General features: G+C 38.5%; 1 protein-coding gene across 5 annotated transcripts in view; it reads right to left on the reverse strand.

The window, feature by feature from the left end:
* The window catches only part of dlg2 (discs, large homolog 2), a gene marked incomplete at its 5' end in the record, with an annotated part of 269,853 nt that overhangs the window by 20,413 nt on the left and 232,928 nt on the right, over positions 1–16,512 (reverse strand). For all 5 annotated transcript variants that reach the window (XM_083986422.1, XM_083986423.1, XM_083986421.1 and 2 more), the window contains 2 exons: positions 2,618–2,720; positions 11,262–11,418. In XM_083986422.1, the coding sequence (XP_083842548.1) occupies positions 2,618–2,720; positions 11,262–11,418 (260 nt within the window). The remainder of the gene's footprint in view (positions 1–2,617; positions 2,721–11,261; positions 11,419–16,512) is intronic.

Genomic DNA, 16,512 nt, shown 5'->3' on the forward strand with positions numbered 1-16,512 from the left:
GGTTTGTTACCTTTAGCAGTAACAGCTGGTATTTAGACAAATTAACGACACACTGCTGATCTAAACGGCTACTTTCTCGCCTAAACATGTTTGAAATGTAGATAAAGTGATATATTTACAGAGTTTAGAGCTAAAATGAAATCAGCTTCTGACTGCTGATTTCAGCTCAGGTAGGAGGCAGGCTAACACTACCCATACACTTCCAGTGTTTGAGCTAAGCTAATTAGCGACTTTAGGTGGAGGCAGGCTAACACTACCTATACACTTCCAGTGTTTGAGCTAAGCTAATTAGCGACTTTAGGTGGAGGCAGGCTAACACTACCTATACACTTCCAGTGTTTGAGCTAAGCTAATTAGCGACTTTAGGTGCAGGCAGGCTAACACTACCTATACACTTCCAGCGTTTGAGCTAAGCTAATTAGCGACTTTAGGTGGAGGCAGGCTAACACTACCCATACACTTCCAGTGTTTGAGCTAAGCTAATTACGGGCGATACGGCTCTATCTCCCTTGTTACTGCACGCACAGTCGAAAGGATGGTGTCTATCTGCTGGTCATGGACTAAGGAGTGAGGCAAGACATGAAAAAATGTTGGTGTATCCCTTTAAAATATTGAAACTTGCATTTGAAGCAGATACTCTCCTTTTTTTTCTTTTTTTTTTACACTTTTTTTTTGGTATTCTGGCACCTTGGCATACACTGGTCGCGAGTGCGGTTGATTCACTCCAAGTTTCTGATCACAAATCAGGAAATCTCGACTGGACAGATAACAGATCAGTTTTAAACCTGAGCGGAAAATCATCTTAACGCAGATACATACAAACACTCGCGGTCGCTCTCAGTAGAAGAGTTTGACACCTGTGAGACGCTGATACGCCTCTAAACTGTGAGTCACGGCCTCTCCAGCCCCTCAGCTGTGACTGCTGCTGCTGCTGACCCTAATCAGAGGAGGCACGCCACCAGTCCAGCTGTCGCATCCACTGCACGTTAACTCACAGAGGAGCTGACAGACACTTTCAGACGATGCACCAGAACTAGCATGACGACGCCTCGGACGACTGATTACAATTTACATGCTGATGCTCCGGGACAAAGAGAGCATAAACAAATACAGAGAGGGTTGTTTGTTCACCACTTAAAAAAAAAAACCTTTGCAGAAACGTTTTGGTTAATGTCTGACAGGGATAGTTCAACATTTTGGCAAATTGGCCCATTGCCATAATCCCTATAGTCATAGCAGTAGGTTCGTTACCTTTAATTGTCGGTGCAAGGTATTTTTTAGAACGGCGGAGCAGAGCTGTGAGCTGCTCAGAGCTACGCTACGGAGGCTCATGGGATTTCTTGGTTTCCCTCATCAAACTCATCAAATACACAATCCAACAACTCCACAACGCTCTGGTGGACAAGTTGTGACCTGCACATTCACCACGATATGATATAATAACACAACGTTACCAGACAGAGTTGTTTTAGAGGGAAATTCATTCATGCAAACCAAGAAATCCCATGAGCCTCCGTAGCGTAGCTCTGAGCAGCTCACGGCTCTGCTCCGCCGTTCTAAAAATAGCTTGCACCGACAATTAAAGGTAACAAACCTACTGCTATGACTATAGGGATTATGGCAATGGGCCAATTTGCCAAAATGTTGAACTATCCCTTTAAAGTACCAACTCAAAGGAGGTACTTTTTTATTTTTTATGAAGGTAAAATTTGACAGAAGCCTGAACAAAAATCACATCATTGTCATTTTTAGATTTTTTTCTTTGAAATGAAAATGCAAAAATGACCATTGCAGCTGAATATTGCAATACCAGCAAAATATCTGCAATATGATTGTATTTTTTTCATATTCTTTATAAAAAAAAGAATACACTTTTTTCAGCCTTTTTCCTCCATAAGATTCACATTCAAAATCCTTCATGTGAGTTGTGATGATGAAACCTCTGGATTTAAAAATATCCAAACAACCAGACAAACAGACACTGAAAATGAGAGGATTGCATTGCATTTGTGCAGGTACTGTAGCATCTGTCATGACAACTACTGAGCACCTTTCTCACTGTGGGTTGAACCTCAGGAGGAATTTAAATCAATGAATGTTTCTCATGCTACATAAAATAAATCCCACCTCTGCTGCTCTGGTGCAGCTGTCACAACACGGAGGAAAACCGTCTCTTATAATATAATGCACGTGGCTAACAAATCGAACGAATGAAAAGATTTTGAACATGAAATCAATAGGAAAAGGATGAGCTTCCTGCCAGCGAGTGGTTTCTCTGTGGGTATCGCTTTAGTCTCATGGGCCTTGCTTAGTTTTTTGGTTTTTTTTTGCTTGTCTTTTGTCCAGTGAAGCGTGAATCGGCCAAGTTTTGTCATTTTTTTGTTCTGTGTGAAAAAATTCTTCTGACAGTCAAGTCGTCACGATGCGTGGGAAGAGAACTGTGTGAAGCCTTTATTGTGAAAGTTCTCTGTGATGCTTTTATTGTGACAGTTCAAGAGAACTCAAAAGACTCGGAAAGAGCGAAATAAATAGTGACGTGTAAATAAAGTTGTCACCGAAATATGAGATGAGCCGTCGTGACTTGGCCTGATTAGAATAAACGGTGTTGTTGACTCACCCTCGGGTCTGTACTGGGCGATGATGGTCACCACCTGTCCTGCTCCTTTCAGCGCCGCCGCTGCTTGTTCGTGCGTCGCTCCTCGTAGGTCGATGCCATTTACCTGTTTTGAAAAAAGGGGAAATTCACTGGATTATTATTATATCCTTTTTTACCTGACATCTTTTCACCCAAACCTGCAGCAGTGTTAACACAAGATTAACTCCACCTACTAAATTATGCTCTGACAAGAAAACTAAATCCAAAACCAAAAACTGTGATTCTATGTTTCATAGATCATGAGATATTGCAACTAGTTTTAAAGGGATAGTTCAACATTTTGGCAAATTGGCACATTGCTATAATCCCTATAGTTTTAGCAGTAGGTTTGTTACCTTTAATTGTCGGTGCAAGCTGTTTTTAGAACGGCGGAGCAGAGCCGTGAGCTGCTCAGAGCTACGCTACGGAGGCTCATGGGATTTCTTGGTTTCCCTCATTAAACTCATCAAATACACAAACTCCACAACGCTCTGGTGGACAAGTTGTGACCTGCACATTCACCACGCTATGAGATAATAACACAACGTTACCACACAGAGTTGTTTTAGAGGGAAATTCATGCAAAACCACTGATGTGCGTTGCCTTCAGGGACAGTTTTTCATCAACAGTCTCTGTATTTCCCTCTAAAACAACTCTGTCTGGTAACGTTCTGTTATTATCTCATAGCGTGGTGAATGTGCAGGTCACAACTTGTCCACCAGAGCGTTGTGGAGTTGAATTATCCCTTTAAGGTGGCCATCTTGCATGTCACCTTCAATACAACATTTCACATAGCTATTATGACAAAAACAACACTTAGAAAAATGAAATGTGAGACCCATAAAAGACCAAAATGGATTAATTTAGATAATTACGTGCTCATATTGGACATATCGGCACAATACCTGGAAAGCCATCTTGAAATATGAAATATATATCCAGCGCCTTTTTCCCCCAAAAAGTCCCTTATTTCCCTTACTATATCCGTATTTGTGTCAAATTTCAACCCTAACCCTAACAACTCTCGTCCTTTTAGTGGAAGATCATTTCAAACCAATGTTCAAATTTTTTTTACCCCCAAATGTTTATAGCTGTGATGCATCTGGATTTAGTTTAATTTGCATGTTTATGGATCGTTTTCTCCACAGTTTTCATTAAAATCCTCACATTATCATGATAGATTTTGCTACAACTCCAGACACACACAAGCTCACATTTAATGTTGTTTTGCATGTTTTGTTTATTTCTACTCCAAACAAGGTAATCTCGCCTTCTTGTGATTTATTTCTTTTGGAGTTCATATGTACACTGCAAAAACTCAAAATCTTTCCAAGAATATTTGTCTTATTTCTTGTCAAAATGTCTAATTTCTAGTCAAAACTAATCTCTTTCCACTTAAAATAAGACTCATCACCTAAAAATTAACTTGTTTTTAGATCATTTTCACTTGTTTCAAACTAATTTTCATTTGAAATAAGTAGAAAAATCTGCCAGTGAAAGCAAGTTGTTTGTGCTTGTAATAAGGAAGAAAAACTTGATCCACTATCAGATTTTTCTACTTATTTCAAGTGAAAATAATATGCTTGAAAGAAGTAAAAAGTGTCTAAAAACAAGCTACTTTTTAATGAAGCTAAGCGAAAGTTCAGACAGGAAGACTATCTCTTTAAGCACGCCTCAAAGCCCTTTCCCTGTTTTCCTGCTATCCTCTCGCTCCACCCTCATTTTCATAATTCAGCCAATCTCAGTCTGCCATCCTCTTTCCCTTCCACCAATCGGTCATTAGCGTCAAAATTAAAAGTCCTCTCTCTCTCTCCTGTCATCAGCCGTCATTCCTGCAAAACTCTGTGATAAGTCTTATTTTAAGTGAAAAGAGATTAGTTTTCACTAGAAATAAGACATTTTGACAAGAAATAAGACAAATATACTTAGTAAGATATTGAGTTTTTGCAGTGTAAAGAGGTTCAACAATCCAACGGTGGAACTTGATCTTGGCCTCCTTCCAGTTCATTATATGAGTTCTCTTGCACAGTTAGTATCTCAGATTGCTAATTCGCCCTCAACACCCACAAGAATAAAGAGCACGTCACAGGAACATCACGTGACGATTCAGAAGAAGACTGCAGCACCAATAAGGTGCATGAAAAAAAAGGAAACTGTAGCCTTTATATATAGGAAATAGTTTATTCCTACAGTAACAGGTATGGCAAGCAGATTTAACATTTAAAAGCTAAGTTTGACTCTCCGGAATTAACATTGTAGATATCAACAACATCTTTCTGACTAGTCGTAATTACATTTTGAATAGTTGGATTTTTTATTCAAGATATCTGTAATTCAGTTTTACGACTAGTATGAATTCCAGTTTGAGATATCTACAACATCATTTCGCCTAGTCAAAACTTAATTCAAGATATCCGAAAAGGGACATGTAGATATCTTTAATTGAGGTGAATTAAAGATATCTTGAACTGGAATTATGACTAGTCAGAATTAAATTGTAGATATCTCAAACTGGAATTCGTAATTCAGTTACAGATACAGTATCTGTAATTCACATAGCGGATATCTGCAACTGAATTGTAGATATCTGTAATGACAAACCACATACACATGAATGGCAAAAGTGACGTCATTTGTCCTAGGAAGAATGTAGTTGCGGATATCTGAAATGTTCTTTTTGACTAGAGGCAAAACTGAATTACAGATATCTTGAATAAAAAATCCAACTATTCAAAATGTAGTTACGACTAGTCAGAAAGACGTTGTTGATATCTACAATGTTAATTCCGGAGAGTCAAACGTAGCTTTTAAATGTTAAATCTGCTTGCCATACCTGTTAGGAATAAATTATTTCCTTTGGAGTTCACATATAAAGGCTGCATTTTACCTTTTTTTTAATGCACCTTATTGGTGCTGCAGTCTTCTTCAGAGTCGTCATGTGATGTTCCTGTGACGTGCTCTTTATTCTTGTGGGTGTTGAGAGCGAATTAACAATCTGAGAAACTAACTGTGCAAGGGAACTCATATAATGAACTGGAAGGAGGCCAAGATCCTCTGATCCGAAGCAATAAGTTCCACTGTTGGATTGTTGAACCTCTTTACATATGAACCACAAAAGAAAAGGGACATGTAGATATCTTTAATTGAGGTGAATTAAAGATATCTTGAACTGGAATTATGACCAGTCAGAATCAAATTGTAGATATCTCAAACTGGTATTAGTACTAGTTGTAATTCAGTTACAGATATCCGTAATTCACATAGTGGATATCTGCAACTGAATTGTAGATATCTGTAATGACAAACCCCATACACATGAATGGCAAAAGTGATGTAATTTGTCCTATAGAAAGAACGTAGTTGTGGATATCTGAAATCACAATTGTGGATAGGAAGAACATAGTTGCAGATATCTGAAATGTTCTTTTTGACGAGGCAAAACTGAATTACAGATATATTGAATAAAAAATACAACTATTCAAAATGTAATTACGACGAGTCAGAAAGACGTTGTTGATATTTACAATGTTAATTCCGGAGAGTCAAACTTAGCTTTTAAATGTTAAATCTGCTTGCCATACCTGTTAGGAATAAATTATTTCCTTTGGAGTTCACATATAAAGGCTGCATTTTACCTTTTTTTTTAATGCACCTTATTGGTGCTGCAGTCTTCATGTGATGTTCCTGTGACGTGCTCTTTATTCTTGTGGGTGTTGAGAGCGAATTAACAATCTGAGAAACTAACTGTGCAAGGGAACTCATTTAATGAACTGGAAGGAGGCCAAGATCCTCTGATCCGAAGAATTAAAGATATCTTGAACTGGAATTATGACTAGTCAGAATCAAATTGTAGATATCTCAAACTGGAATTAGTAATAATAGTCGTAATTCAGTTACAGATATCTGTAATTCACATAGCGGATATCTGCAACTGAATTGTAGATATCTGTAATGACAAACCCCATACACATGAATGGCAAAAGTGACGTCATTTGTCCTAGGGAGAATGTAGTTGCAGATATCTGAAATGTTCTTTTTGACGAGGCAAAACTGAATTACAGAGATCTACAACACATATCCAGTCAGTCTGGCTTTTAAATGTTAAAATGGCTTGTTGCCATAAAACAGGTTCTGTGTTGTTCTTCTTCAGTGTCCGTTGTGCAATGGGACAATGTCAAAAGACTGACGACTCCTGAGTGAAGGTGCAAAAAAAAAAAAAAAAGGAGCAACACGCCACACACAGAGGATGAGAACAAACGTGTGGAGACTGAGGAGTGTGTGTGAGCTCAGAGAGGGTGTGAGGTGGGGGAAGTTATTGTTAGACTTGAAAACCAGGCCACCGTCGGACTGTTAACTGCCTGTTCTGTTCTCATCAAGGTAGACCGAGCTGCTGCTGCTGCTGATTGGACGCAATTTAAGATAGTGTCGTGTTGATTAGATTTTCTGTCGGATCGGGCGGCCACAGCCACACACATACACATACACATACACATACACATACACATACACATACAATCCCACACTGACAACGAAACGAGACGGTGTATAAACTGTCGTGTTGTGCAGTGTGGGAGGCAAACGATGACAATTAGCCATAATGAGGAGGAACAATCGCTTCCCTACAGCAGCTACGGCCCACTGTGCAGCCTGTTGTTCATTATCTCAGTCAGTCAGTCAGTCAGTCATACACACACACACACACACACACACACACACACACACACACACATGGATCTCTGTTGGTTTCTATGCAGCGCTTGTGAACACGGTGACCAGACAAATCAAACAAAGACTTGTAAAAAAAAAAAGCTGCTGCTGCTGCTGCTCTACCTGTAGTAGTGGTGAAACTGTGTTGATTGATTACATGTCACACTGCAAAAACTCAAAATCTTACCAAGAATATTTGTCTTATTTCTAGTCAAAATGTCATTTCTAGTCAAAACAAATCTCATTCTACTTAAAATAAGACTCATCATATAAAAAGTAGCTTGTTTTTAGACACTTTTTACTTCTTTCAAGCAGATTTTCACTTGAAATAAGTAGAAAAATCTGACAGTGGAGCAAGTTTTTCTTTCTTATTACAAGCTCAAAAAACTTGCTTTCACTGGCAGATTTTTCTACTTATTTCAAGTGAAAATACGTTTGAAACAAGTTGATTTTTAGGTGATGAGTCTCATTTTATGTGAAAAGAGTTTAGTTTTGACTAGAAATGAGACATTTTGACAAGAAATACGACAAATATTCTTGGAAAGATTTTGAGTTTTTGCAGTGCAGGTCCACTGCCAGTGTTTCCCTCTGTGTAAATTCTTCACTCAGGAGGCACCAGTCCATTTATACACCTTTAAGTTCAACATTTTGGCATGGAGTTGTTTTTGAGGCAAAAGGGGCATGAAAAACTGTCCCTGAAGGCAACGTGCATCAGTGGTTTAGCATGAATTTACCTCTAAAACAACTCTGTCTGGTAACATTGCACTTTGCCCACCATATATAACAATCAACATCTTGCTGCTATGAGCACTTTGCACTTTGCCTACCTCATACATGTTTCTGTATTGTCTAATGTGTTGTCTATTGTCTAATTGTGTCTTTTTATGCCTCACCTTCGTATAGTAGCTTGTGGTCTGTGTAATTCTGTGTATTTTATCATTTTTATGTTATGTGTAGGGACTACAGATGGAAATTAGCTGTGAAAATGTTGAATTATCCCTTTAAGGTGGCTGTCACCTTCAATATAACATTTCACATAGCTGTTATGACAAAAACAACACTCATAAAAATGAAATGTGAGACCCATAAAAGACCAAAATGAATTAATTTGGATAATTACGTGCTCATATCGGACATATCGGCACAATACCTGGAAGCCATCTTGAAAAATTGACACCATTTTTAATTTTTTGAGTAAGCTGGTCCATTTATACACCTTTAAAATGATGTCATGTGAACTGTGAAGTGTCCAGCTAACACCAGTTTTGTAAATATAGGTCATTACTTCCCTTTAACAGATGTAACAAATGTCACCGACTGACCACACACACACAGACACACAGACACACAGACACACAGACACACACACACACACACACACACACACACACACACACACACACACACACACACACACACACACACACACACACACACACACACACACACACACACACACACACACACACACACACACCAAAAGCTGGATGAATGCAGCCTGATCAATCATGGCCCGACATGTCAGACAGATGCTGAACGGGCGCTGCACTCGTTTTTTTATGAGGAACTGAGTTTATTTAAAGGCTAAAAATAAGAAGAATTTCATGTTTTTTCAAGTTACTAATTAATAGTAATAATAATAACTTTATTTGTAATGCGCTTTTCATACATGGCCATGCAGCTCAAAGTGCTTTACATTTAGAGACAAGATAAGAGAAAGGGAGAAGAGGATAAATAATGAAAATAAATACATGAGAATAAACAATACATGTCAATTATCATGAATTGAGAAGGCTGTGGTATAAAGAGCTGTGGTGCATAGACAGCAAAGGCTGCTTCTCCACTTTGTTTGTGGTTTGCTTTGGGGACAACTAGACCATTGCCATTTTTTTTTTAATTAAAATGTCATTAAAGCAGAAGTGAGTGATATATTTGTGTTAATATAAGTCTTAAATAGTTATATCTTCCGACAGCAATCACTTACATAGAGTGTTTGGAAGAGAAAACATTTATCGTATCCTACAGTTTTTATCCAATGAGGAGAGAGAACGGCATGCAGGGCTGTGTGTGCAGCCAAGGAACGCCGTGAATGTGGTGACGTAGCGACGAGGACTGTTATGGTGCGTTCAAGGAAACTCGTATTTTTCCGACCGTGAAGTGGTACCAGTTCGATCTGGTACGAGTTCACCGGTCGGAAGTTACGAGTGGCCGTTATAGTGACTTTCACCGGTAAAACAGGTCGGAAAAACACGAGTGGGTTGCCTGGAACGCTACAAAGTCGTAAGTTGTGACTTGAAGCTGTAATTTACGATTTCAAAAGCCTGCCTGGAACGCAGCATTAGCGAAAACGACCGGATCACTCACTTCTGCTTTAAGTTTTTTTTTTTTTCTCAATTAATTGATTCATTTACCAATAAGCCAACAGCATATAGCAAGAGGCCACTTGTATCTTATTTGAGCTAATTATCTCATCCAATTTAGTCTACAAAAAGCAATAATTACTCTCCTTTATGCAATGATTTCAAAGGTGAACATTCATCACTGTACTGTAGGCCTATGTCAAAACTAACAGGATATGAGATGAGATTACAACGAGAGCTGAGATCCAAACCATCCAACGTGATCAGTGTGAAACAAACACAGACACACTACTACACTACACTACACTACACTACACTACACTACTGCTGCAGGGGAAAAAACACAGGACCTGGTCTGTGTTTGGCCCTGAAACTGAATCTAGGCCAGTGTTGTATATTGTTATATTAATACACTGGGAACAGGAGTCGACCGATTTTCAAAGTGGATGTGGACTCACAGTGACAGAACGAGACTGAAACCCAGCAGCCAATCACAGTCTCTGTTTTATCAGTGTCACTTTTGATATGAACGTTATTATCACGTGTCAGGGAAGCAGATTGAATTTAAAGGGAGACACGACAGGTGAATAGGTGGAAAAAAATTAACTAACAGATATCACCATGAAACTTCCCAGGTTTATCACTCACATTAAGGCAAATATTTTTTGTATTACAAGTTTTGCCAAATTTTATGTTTAAATATGTAAATGAGGCAATATCTGATGAAATATGTGCTAATTTGCATACATTTCCAGAACAGAAATCTGAACAATGGATAAAGCTACTTTCAAAATTCTTGTTTTATTTTGTTGACATATTATAGTCAGAAGTTTTTACAGAGGAGGATTTTGGATATCTCTTTTTATCACTCTGTAAATGAGAAAATACTGTCACCAGCCCTAAAAAAATCTAATTTCGCCATGTTTTTAGGAATAAAACGTTGTATAAATGAGGCTGTGAATGATATATCAACAATCCCCTCTGTAAAAACCTTCAGAACATAGAAAGGGATCAAAGTGGAAGGTTTGGTGTCTGTAAGTGCTGCTGAAGTGGAGATTTCTAGCTCAGAGTCTGAGTCTGAAAACCTCTTTTTGAGAAAACGGCCTTTAAAGACTTGGATTGTAAAATCCCATAGATTGTTAATGTAAATTGTACATTTACGACTGGTTGCAGATACAGAGGAAATGACAATTTTTGGAGCCTACAATTGTTCAGGAGAGAAAAAAGCTTTACAATGATACCTGACATGACATGGGTCAGATAACAGACACAGCACAGTATGTCACAGTAGTATGTTAACTTTTGGTGAATTAAGGAGAAATCTACTGATGAAAGAAACAAAATGAAGTGAAATAACCAACTGAGTGTGGATGTTCTACCATTTCTTTTGACTTTTCTGAAAGAATACATGTTAAGGAAGAAAAATAGCCCAAAATCTCAAAATTGATCAGTGCATGATAAAAAAAAACAGTGTTTTTGCCTATATTATCTCGTCTTTTAAAGGCTGTATTGTATGTATTAGTTCACTTTAAAGAGTATAGGTGGCTCACACACTCACCGATAAGATCTGGTCGCCTCGCCGCAGCTCGCCGCTCAGGTCGGCGGGCCCCCCGGCCAGGATGAAGGAGACGAAGATTCCCTCGCCATCTTCTCCGCCCACGATATTGAAGCCGAGGCCCGTGGAGCCTTTGTGCAGCACCACCTTCCTGGGTTCCCTGTACAGACAGTTCAGATAGTACATCAGCTCGGGGGAGTCGGAGGGTCTCAGCATCTTTATCTTCTTCGGTTTCCAGCAGGACGGACACACAGAAAGAGAGAGACAGTGGACAACGACTACGGCGGTTGCACGGTTGAACGGTTGCGTTGACAGAAGCCTCAGTGCTGCTTCGCTACAGAGCTACAGAGCTACGAAGCTGCAGAGCTCAACGGCTGCCGGAGCTCCACAGGGGGAAGCTGCTCTACTTAGGATCACTTGTCCCCAATTCAGTTCTGACAGTGAAGAAACCTCATTGCATGCTGCTTATACTCACACACACACTCACACACACATATAGGCTTCCTGTCCTGTCTCCGTCTCACCCAACCCATGCACACATGCCGGGATAAACGCACAAGGACGACGACGACGTGCAGAAAAAGATGCACAGAAGGACACGAGCTCCCTGCAGAGTACAGACTGTCACATAGGGATGTCACCATTATAGATTATAGATTTTCTTGGTACGATTATTGTCAGAGAAATAATCACGGTGTTCAGATACGATCATCACGATTATTATGCATCAATAAATTTCAAAACGCTATGAATGAATGTGTAAAATCAAATATTACATCTATATCTCTTAAAGGGATAGTTCAACATTTTGGCAAATTGGCCCATTGCTATAATCCCTATAGTCATAGCAGTAGGTTCGTTACCTTTAATTGTCGGTGCAAGCTGTTTTTAGAACGGCGGAGCAGAGCCGTGAGCTGCTCAGAGCTACGCTACGGAGGCTCATGGGATTTCTTGGTTTGTTTTAGAGGTAAATTCATGCAAAACCGCTGATGTACGTTGCCTTCAGGGACAGTTTTTCATCAAGCAGTCTCTGCATTTCCCTCTACAACAACTCTGTCTGGTAACGTTGTGTTATTATCTCATAGCGTGGTGAATGTGCAGGTCACAACTTGTCCACCAGAGCGTTGTGGAGTTGTTGGATTGTGTATTTGATGAGTTTGATGAGGGAAACCAAGAAATCCCATAATGAGCCTCCGTAGCGTAGCTCTGAGCAGCTCACGGCTCTGCTCCGCCGTTCTAAAAATAGCTTGCACCGACAATTAAAGGTAACGAACCTACTGCTATGACTATAGGGATTATGGCAATGGGCCAATTTGCCAAAATGTTGAACTATCCCTTTAATACAGTATAGAACCAGTTATTAATCCGCTGGGGGAAGTGTTTGAAATATTTAAGTCATTAATTGTCATCTATACCAAATGTTTAAGTTTATTTAATCATTTGTTTTACAATACAAATGACACGCCAACACTTAAATTCCCAACAATTCAGCGTTACTTTAGGTAAATGGACCAGTATCTGTGCATTCACCTTTACTTTGGCTGCACATCTGCCGATACGGCCCCAACATAATCTTTTTTTTGTAAAGTGACGGTATTTAGGAATCTTTACGATCAATTAATTGTGGCATTTAATACCGCGATTAATTGTGAAAACAAGTAATTGTGACATCCCTATAGTACAGACTCAAATACAGACAAACAGACTTCAGAAGGATTTGCTTGTATCTTATAATATTCTGTTGTTCAATCAGCAGTGAATAAGGACCGTCAGTCTGTGAACATGGAGAAACAATGACAGGTGTGACAACTACTAACTGTACAGGTAGTTTATCGTCTAACAGGAAGTCAAGAGGTTTCAAATTGTTGTTATTTTTTTTACCCACCATATTTGTTATTAGGTGACATATTTAAAAGCAACAGCACATTGCTCTTCTTGCAGAGGAAGATGACAAAGTGCTTTAACATCATGGAAAAATAGCACTCTAACACCATCTGCTGGTCAGAACATGGACTACAGGAGCATGAAGAAGCAAAAGTCACATTGCTAATTTTTTTTTAGAACAAAGCTGTTGAGTGTTTGATTAATTTTTTCTTCTTTCTACAGTAAGTGTTTTATACACTGCAAAAACTCAAAATCTTACCAAGAATATTTGTCTTATTTCTAGTCAAAATGTCAAAACAAATCTCATTCTACTTAAAATAAGACTCATCATATAAAAAAGTAGCTTGTTTTTAGACACTTTTTACTTCTTTCAAGCATATTTTCACTTGAAATAAGTAGAAAAATCTGATAGTGGAGCAAGTTTTTCTTTCTTATTACAAGCACAAAAAACTCGCTTTCACTGGCAGATTTTTCTACTTATTTCAAGTGAAAATACGTTTGAAACAAGTGACAATGATCTAAAAACAAGTTTGTTTTTAGGTGATGAGTCTTATTTTAAGTGGGAAGAGATTAGTTTTGACTAGAAATTAGACATTTTGACAAGAAATAAAGACAAATATTCTTGGAAAGATTTTGAGTTTTTGCAGTGTATGATGTTAACAAAGCTTCAACGGACTTTTGTTGGTGTTTTGACCTTGAAATGACCAACAATCCTGTAGAGAACATGGTGTTTCATACTAAACTGTACAATACTTAGTAGATTATTACACTCTGTGAAGCTCTGACCTTGAAAACAAGCCTCCAAACAACACACATTTGCATACAAATGCAGGCATTTCTAATGGAGCACAGATAACATGATCTTCGTGCTGCATCCCAGCAAGCCTACAAGTTCTGTAAACCAAAAAACGATATTCTGATCACACAGTTTTCCTGTTTGGCTGCCCTACAGAATGAATTGACATTTGTCTAAGTTATAAATAGATAAGACTCTGCTATGGGGCGGATGAAGGAATCAATCATGCAAAGAATAAAAAATGACTTAATGTGGAGAGAACTTGTATTTTTCATATGTAAAATCACACCTTGCACATTTTCAGTGAAAACCGTTATCGCAGTCTGTGATCGTTCGCTGGAAAACAAGCATCCAGAGGGTGTTTTTTTTTTTGTCGCATTTTTCAAGGACTGTTGTGTTGTGTCTCTCTGTGTTGTCATGGTTTACATGAGACACTTAATCAACCCCCTACGGTAAATGCGAGATTAATCACGGAAGATCATAAACATGAATAATACAAGCTGGAAAAACAACATTTAAGTGTGACATTTCTGCTTTATCATCATGGCCTGACATTTTCCAGCAGGTCTGTCTGTCCTGTTTTCACAGAGACAAGAGACAAGGTGTACAGCTGAAGAACAGTCAGCATCGGGTTAAAAAGGGATCGGATAATGACTCTTTGGATAAGGTTGAACAATTTGAACCATTATGAAGGTGTTGTCCTGGATTAAATTGGTTTCGTTTTGCAAGGAAATGATTAGACGAGCTCCCATGTTTGTTACTAATCTGACATCTGAGGAACAAAAAAGTTGCTTCATAGGTTTATAACACAAATAAAATGATCAAATTAAAAGCGAGTTCCTATGATAAGGAGTGAAAGTAAAATCTCAGTTGTGAATTTAAGACTACCACAGGGATCTGAGACTAGATAGTTATCGAACCCCACTAACTACTTTATATATTCACTCTACACACAGTGTTGAAATGAGTTGAAATGTGACGGGGGAAGGAAGGAGAGATGAACAGCGCTGTACTAAAAAAGACTTGATTCACAGCCAAGACAATTATTCCTCAGCAGCGCTGTCAGAGTAAAATACGACCCGACGAGGCCATTAAGAGCAGCAGATCATGGGAACAAACAATCACAATAACTGGCCGACTCTCTCTGCCAATTCTTCTTTGAAATGAAAAGCATCAGAAACATTTCAGAAGCAGAGGCGTTTGTTTGCATTAGATGAAAACCTCAGTAAATCGCACGCCCATGCAACGATTCATACGGTAAATACCCATTCATAACCTGTGTGCACCATTACTATTATATGGCTGAATACTTCCTGCTCTGTGTACACACATGCACCCATCCAAACACATATAAGCATCCATCCAAAACCTATTGATAAAATAAAACAGCATTAGAGAGGAACCGTAATCAAATATTTCTACTGGAATTAATTATCCGTCCATCATCTATTATGGATACGGACAGGTCACCAGTCTATCACAGGGCCGACATATGAACACACTGCAAAAACTCAAAATCTTTCCAAGAATATTTGTCGTATTTCTTGTCAAAATGTCTCATTTCTAGTCAAAACTAGAAATTAACTTGTTTTCAGATAATATCAATTGCTTCAAACACATTTTCAATTGAAATAAGCAGAAAAATCTGTCAGTGAAAGCAAGATTTTTAATATAATATGCTTGAAAGAAGTAAAAAGTGTCTAAAAACGAGCTACTTTTTAATGTGATGAGTCTTATTCTAAGTAGAATTAGATTTGTTTTGACTAGAAATAAGACAAATATTCTTGGTAAGATTTTGAGTTTTTGCAGTGCAAGGAGTGTGCATGTCTTTGGATGGCGGAGAACCTGGAGACACCCTAACACACAGGTACAGGGAGAACATGCAAACTCCACCAAAGTGATTGCTAACCACCAAATTATCCTTCATTACAAAACTGTATAACCAGAAAAACGCCTTTTAAGAGGTGGCTGCTCCTCTAATCGAGCACTATAAATCTTTGTAGCTCAGCTTGGCCGTTACGCCACAACAGGCACCTCAGTAAATGCGTCCATAAAACTACACAAAAACCATTTAATCTTCCTCCACACTGCTCGTTCGCTGGAATCCAAGTGTCCTGAAGGGATATAGTCCAGAGTTTACTCGAAACGATATCATTTAGGACATTTTTACAGCCTAAACAGTCCTGTACTGAATTAACCTGGGGCGTGTGAACGTCAGAGCGCAATACAGGACTGTTGAGGCTGTAAAAATGTCCTAAATTACATTGTTTAAAGTAAACTCTGGACTATATCCCTTCAGGACACTTGGATTGCAGCGGACGAGCAGTGTGCACTGCAAAAACTCAAAATCTTACCAAGAATATTTGTCTTATTTCTAGTCAAAACAAATCTCATTATATGTAAAATCACATAAAAAGTACCTTGTTTTAAGACACTTTTTTACTTGTTTCAAGCATATTTTTACTTGAAATAATATTACAAACAAAAAAACTGGCAGATTTTTCTACTTATTTCAAATGAAAATGTGTTTGAAACAAGTGAAATTGTCAAAAACAAGTTAATTTTTAGGTGATG

This window comes from Trachurus trachurus, assembly GCF_905171665.1.
Source record: "Trachurus trachurus genome assembly, chromosome: 14".
NCBI lineage: Eukaryota > Metazoa > Chordata > Actinopteri > Carangiformes > Carangidae > Trachurus > Trachurus trachurus.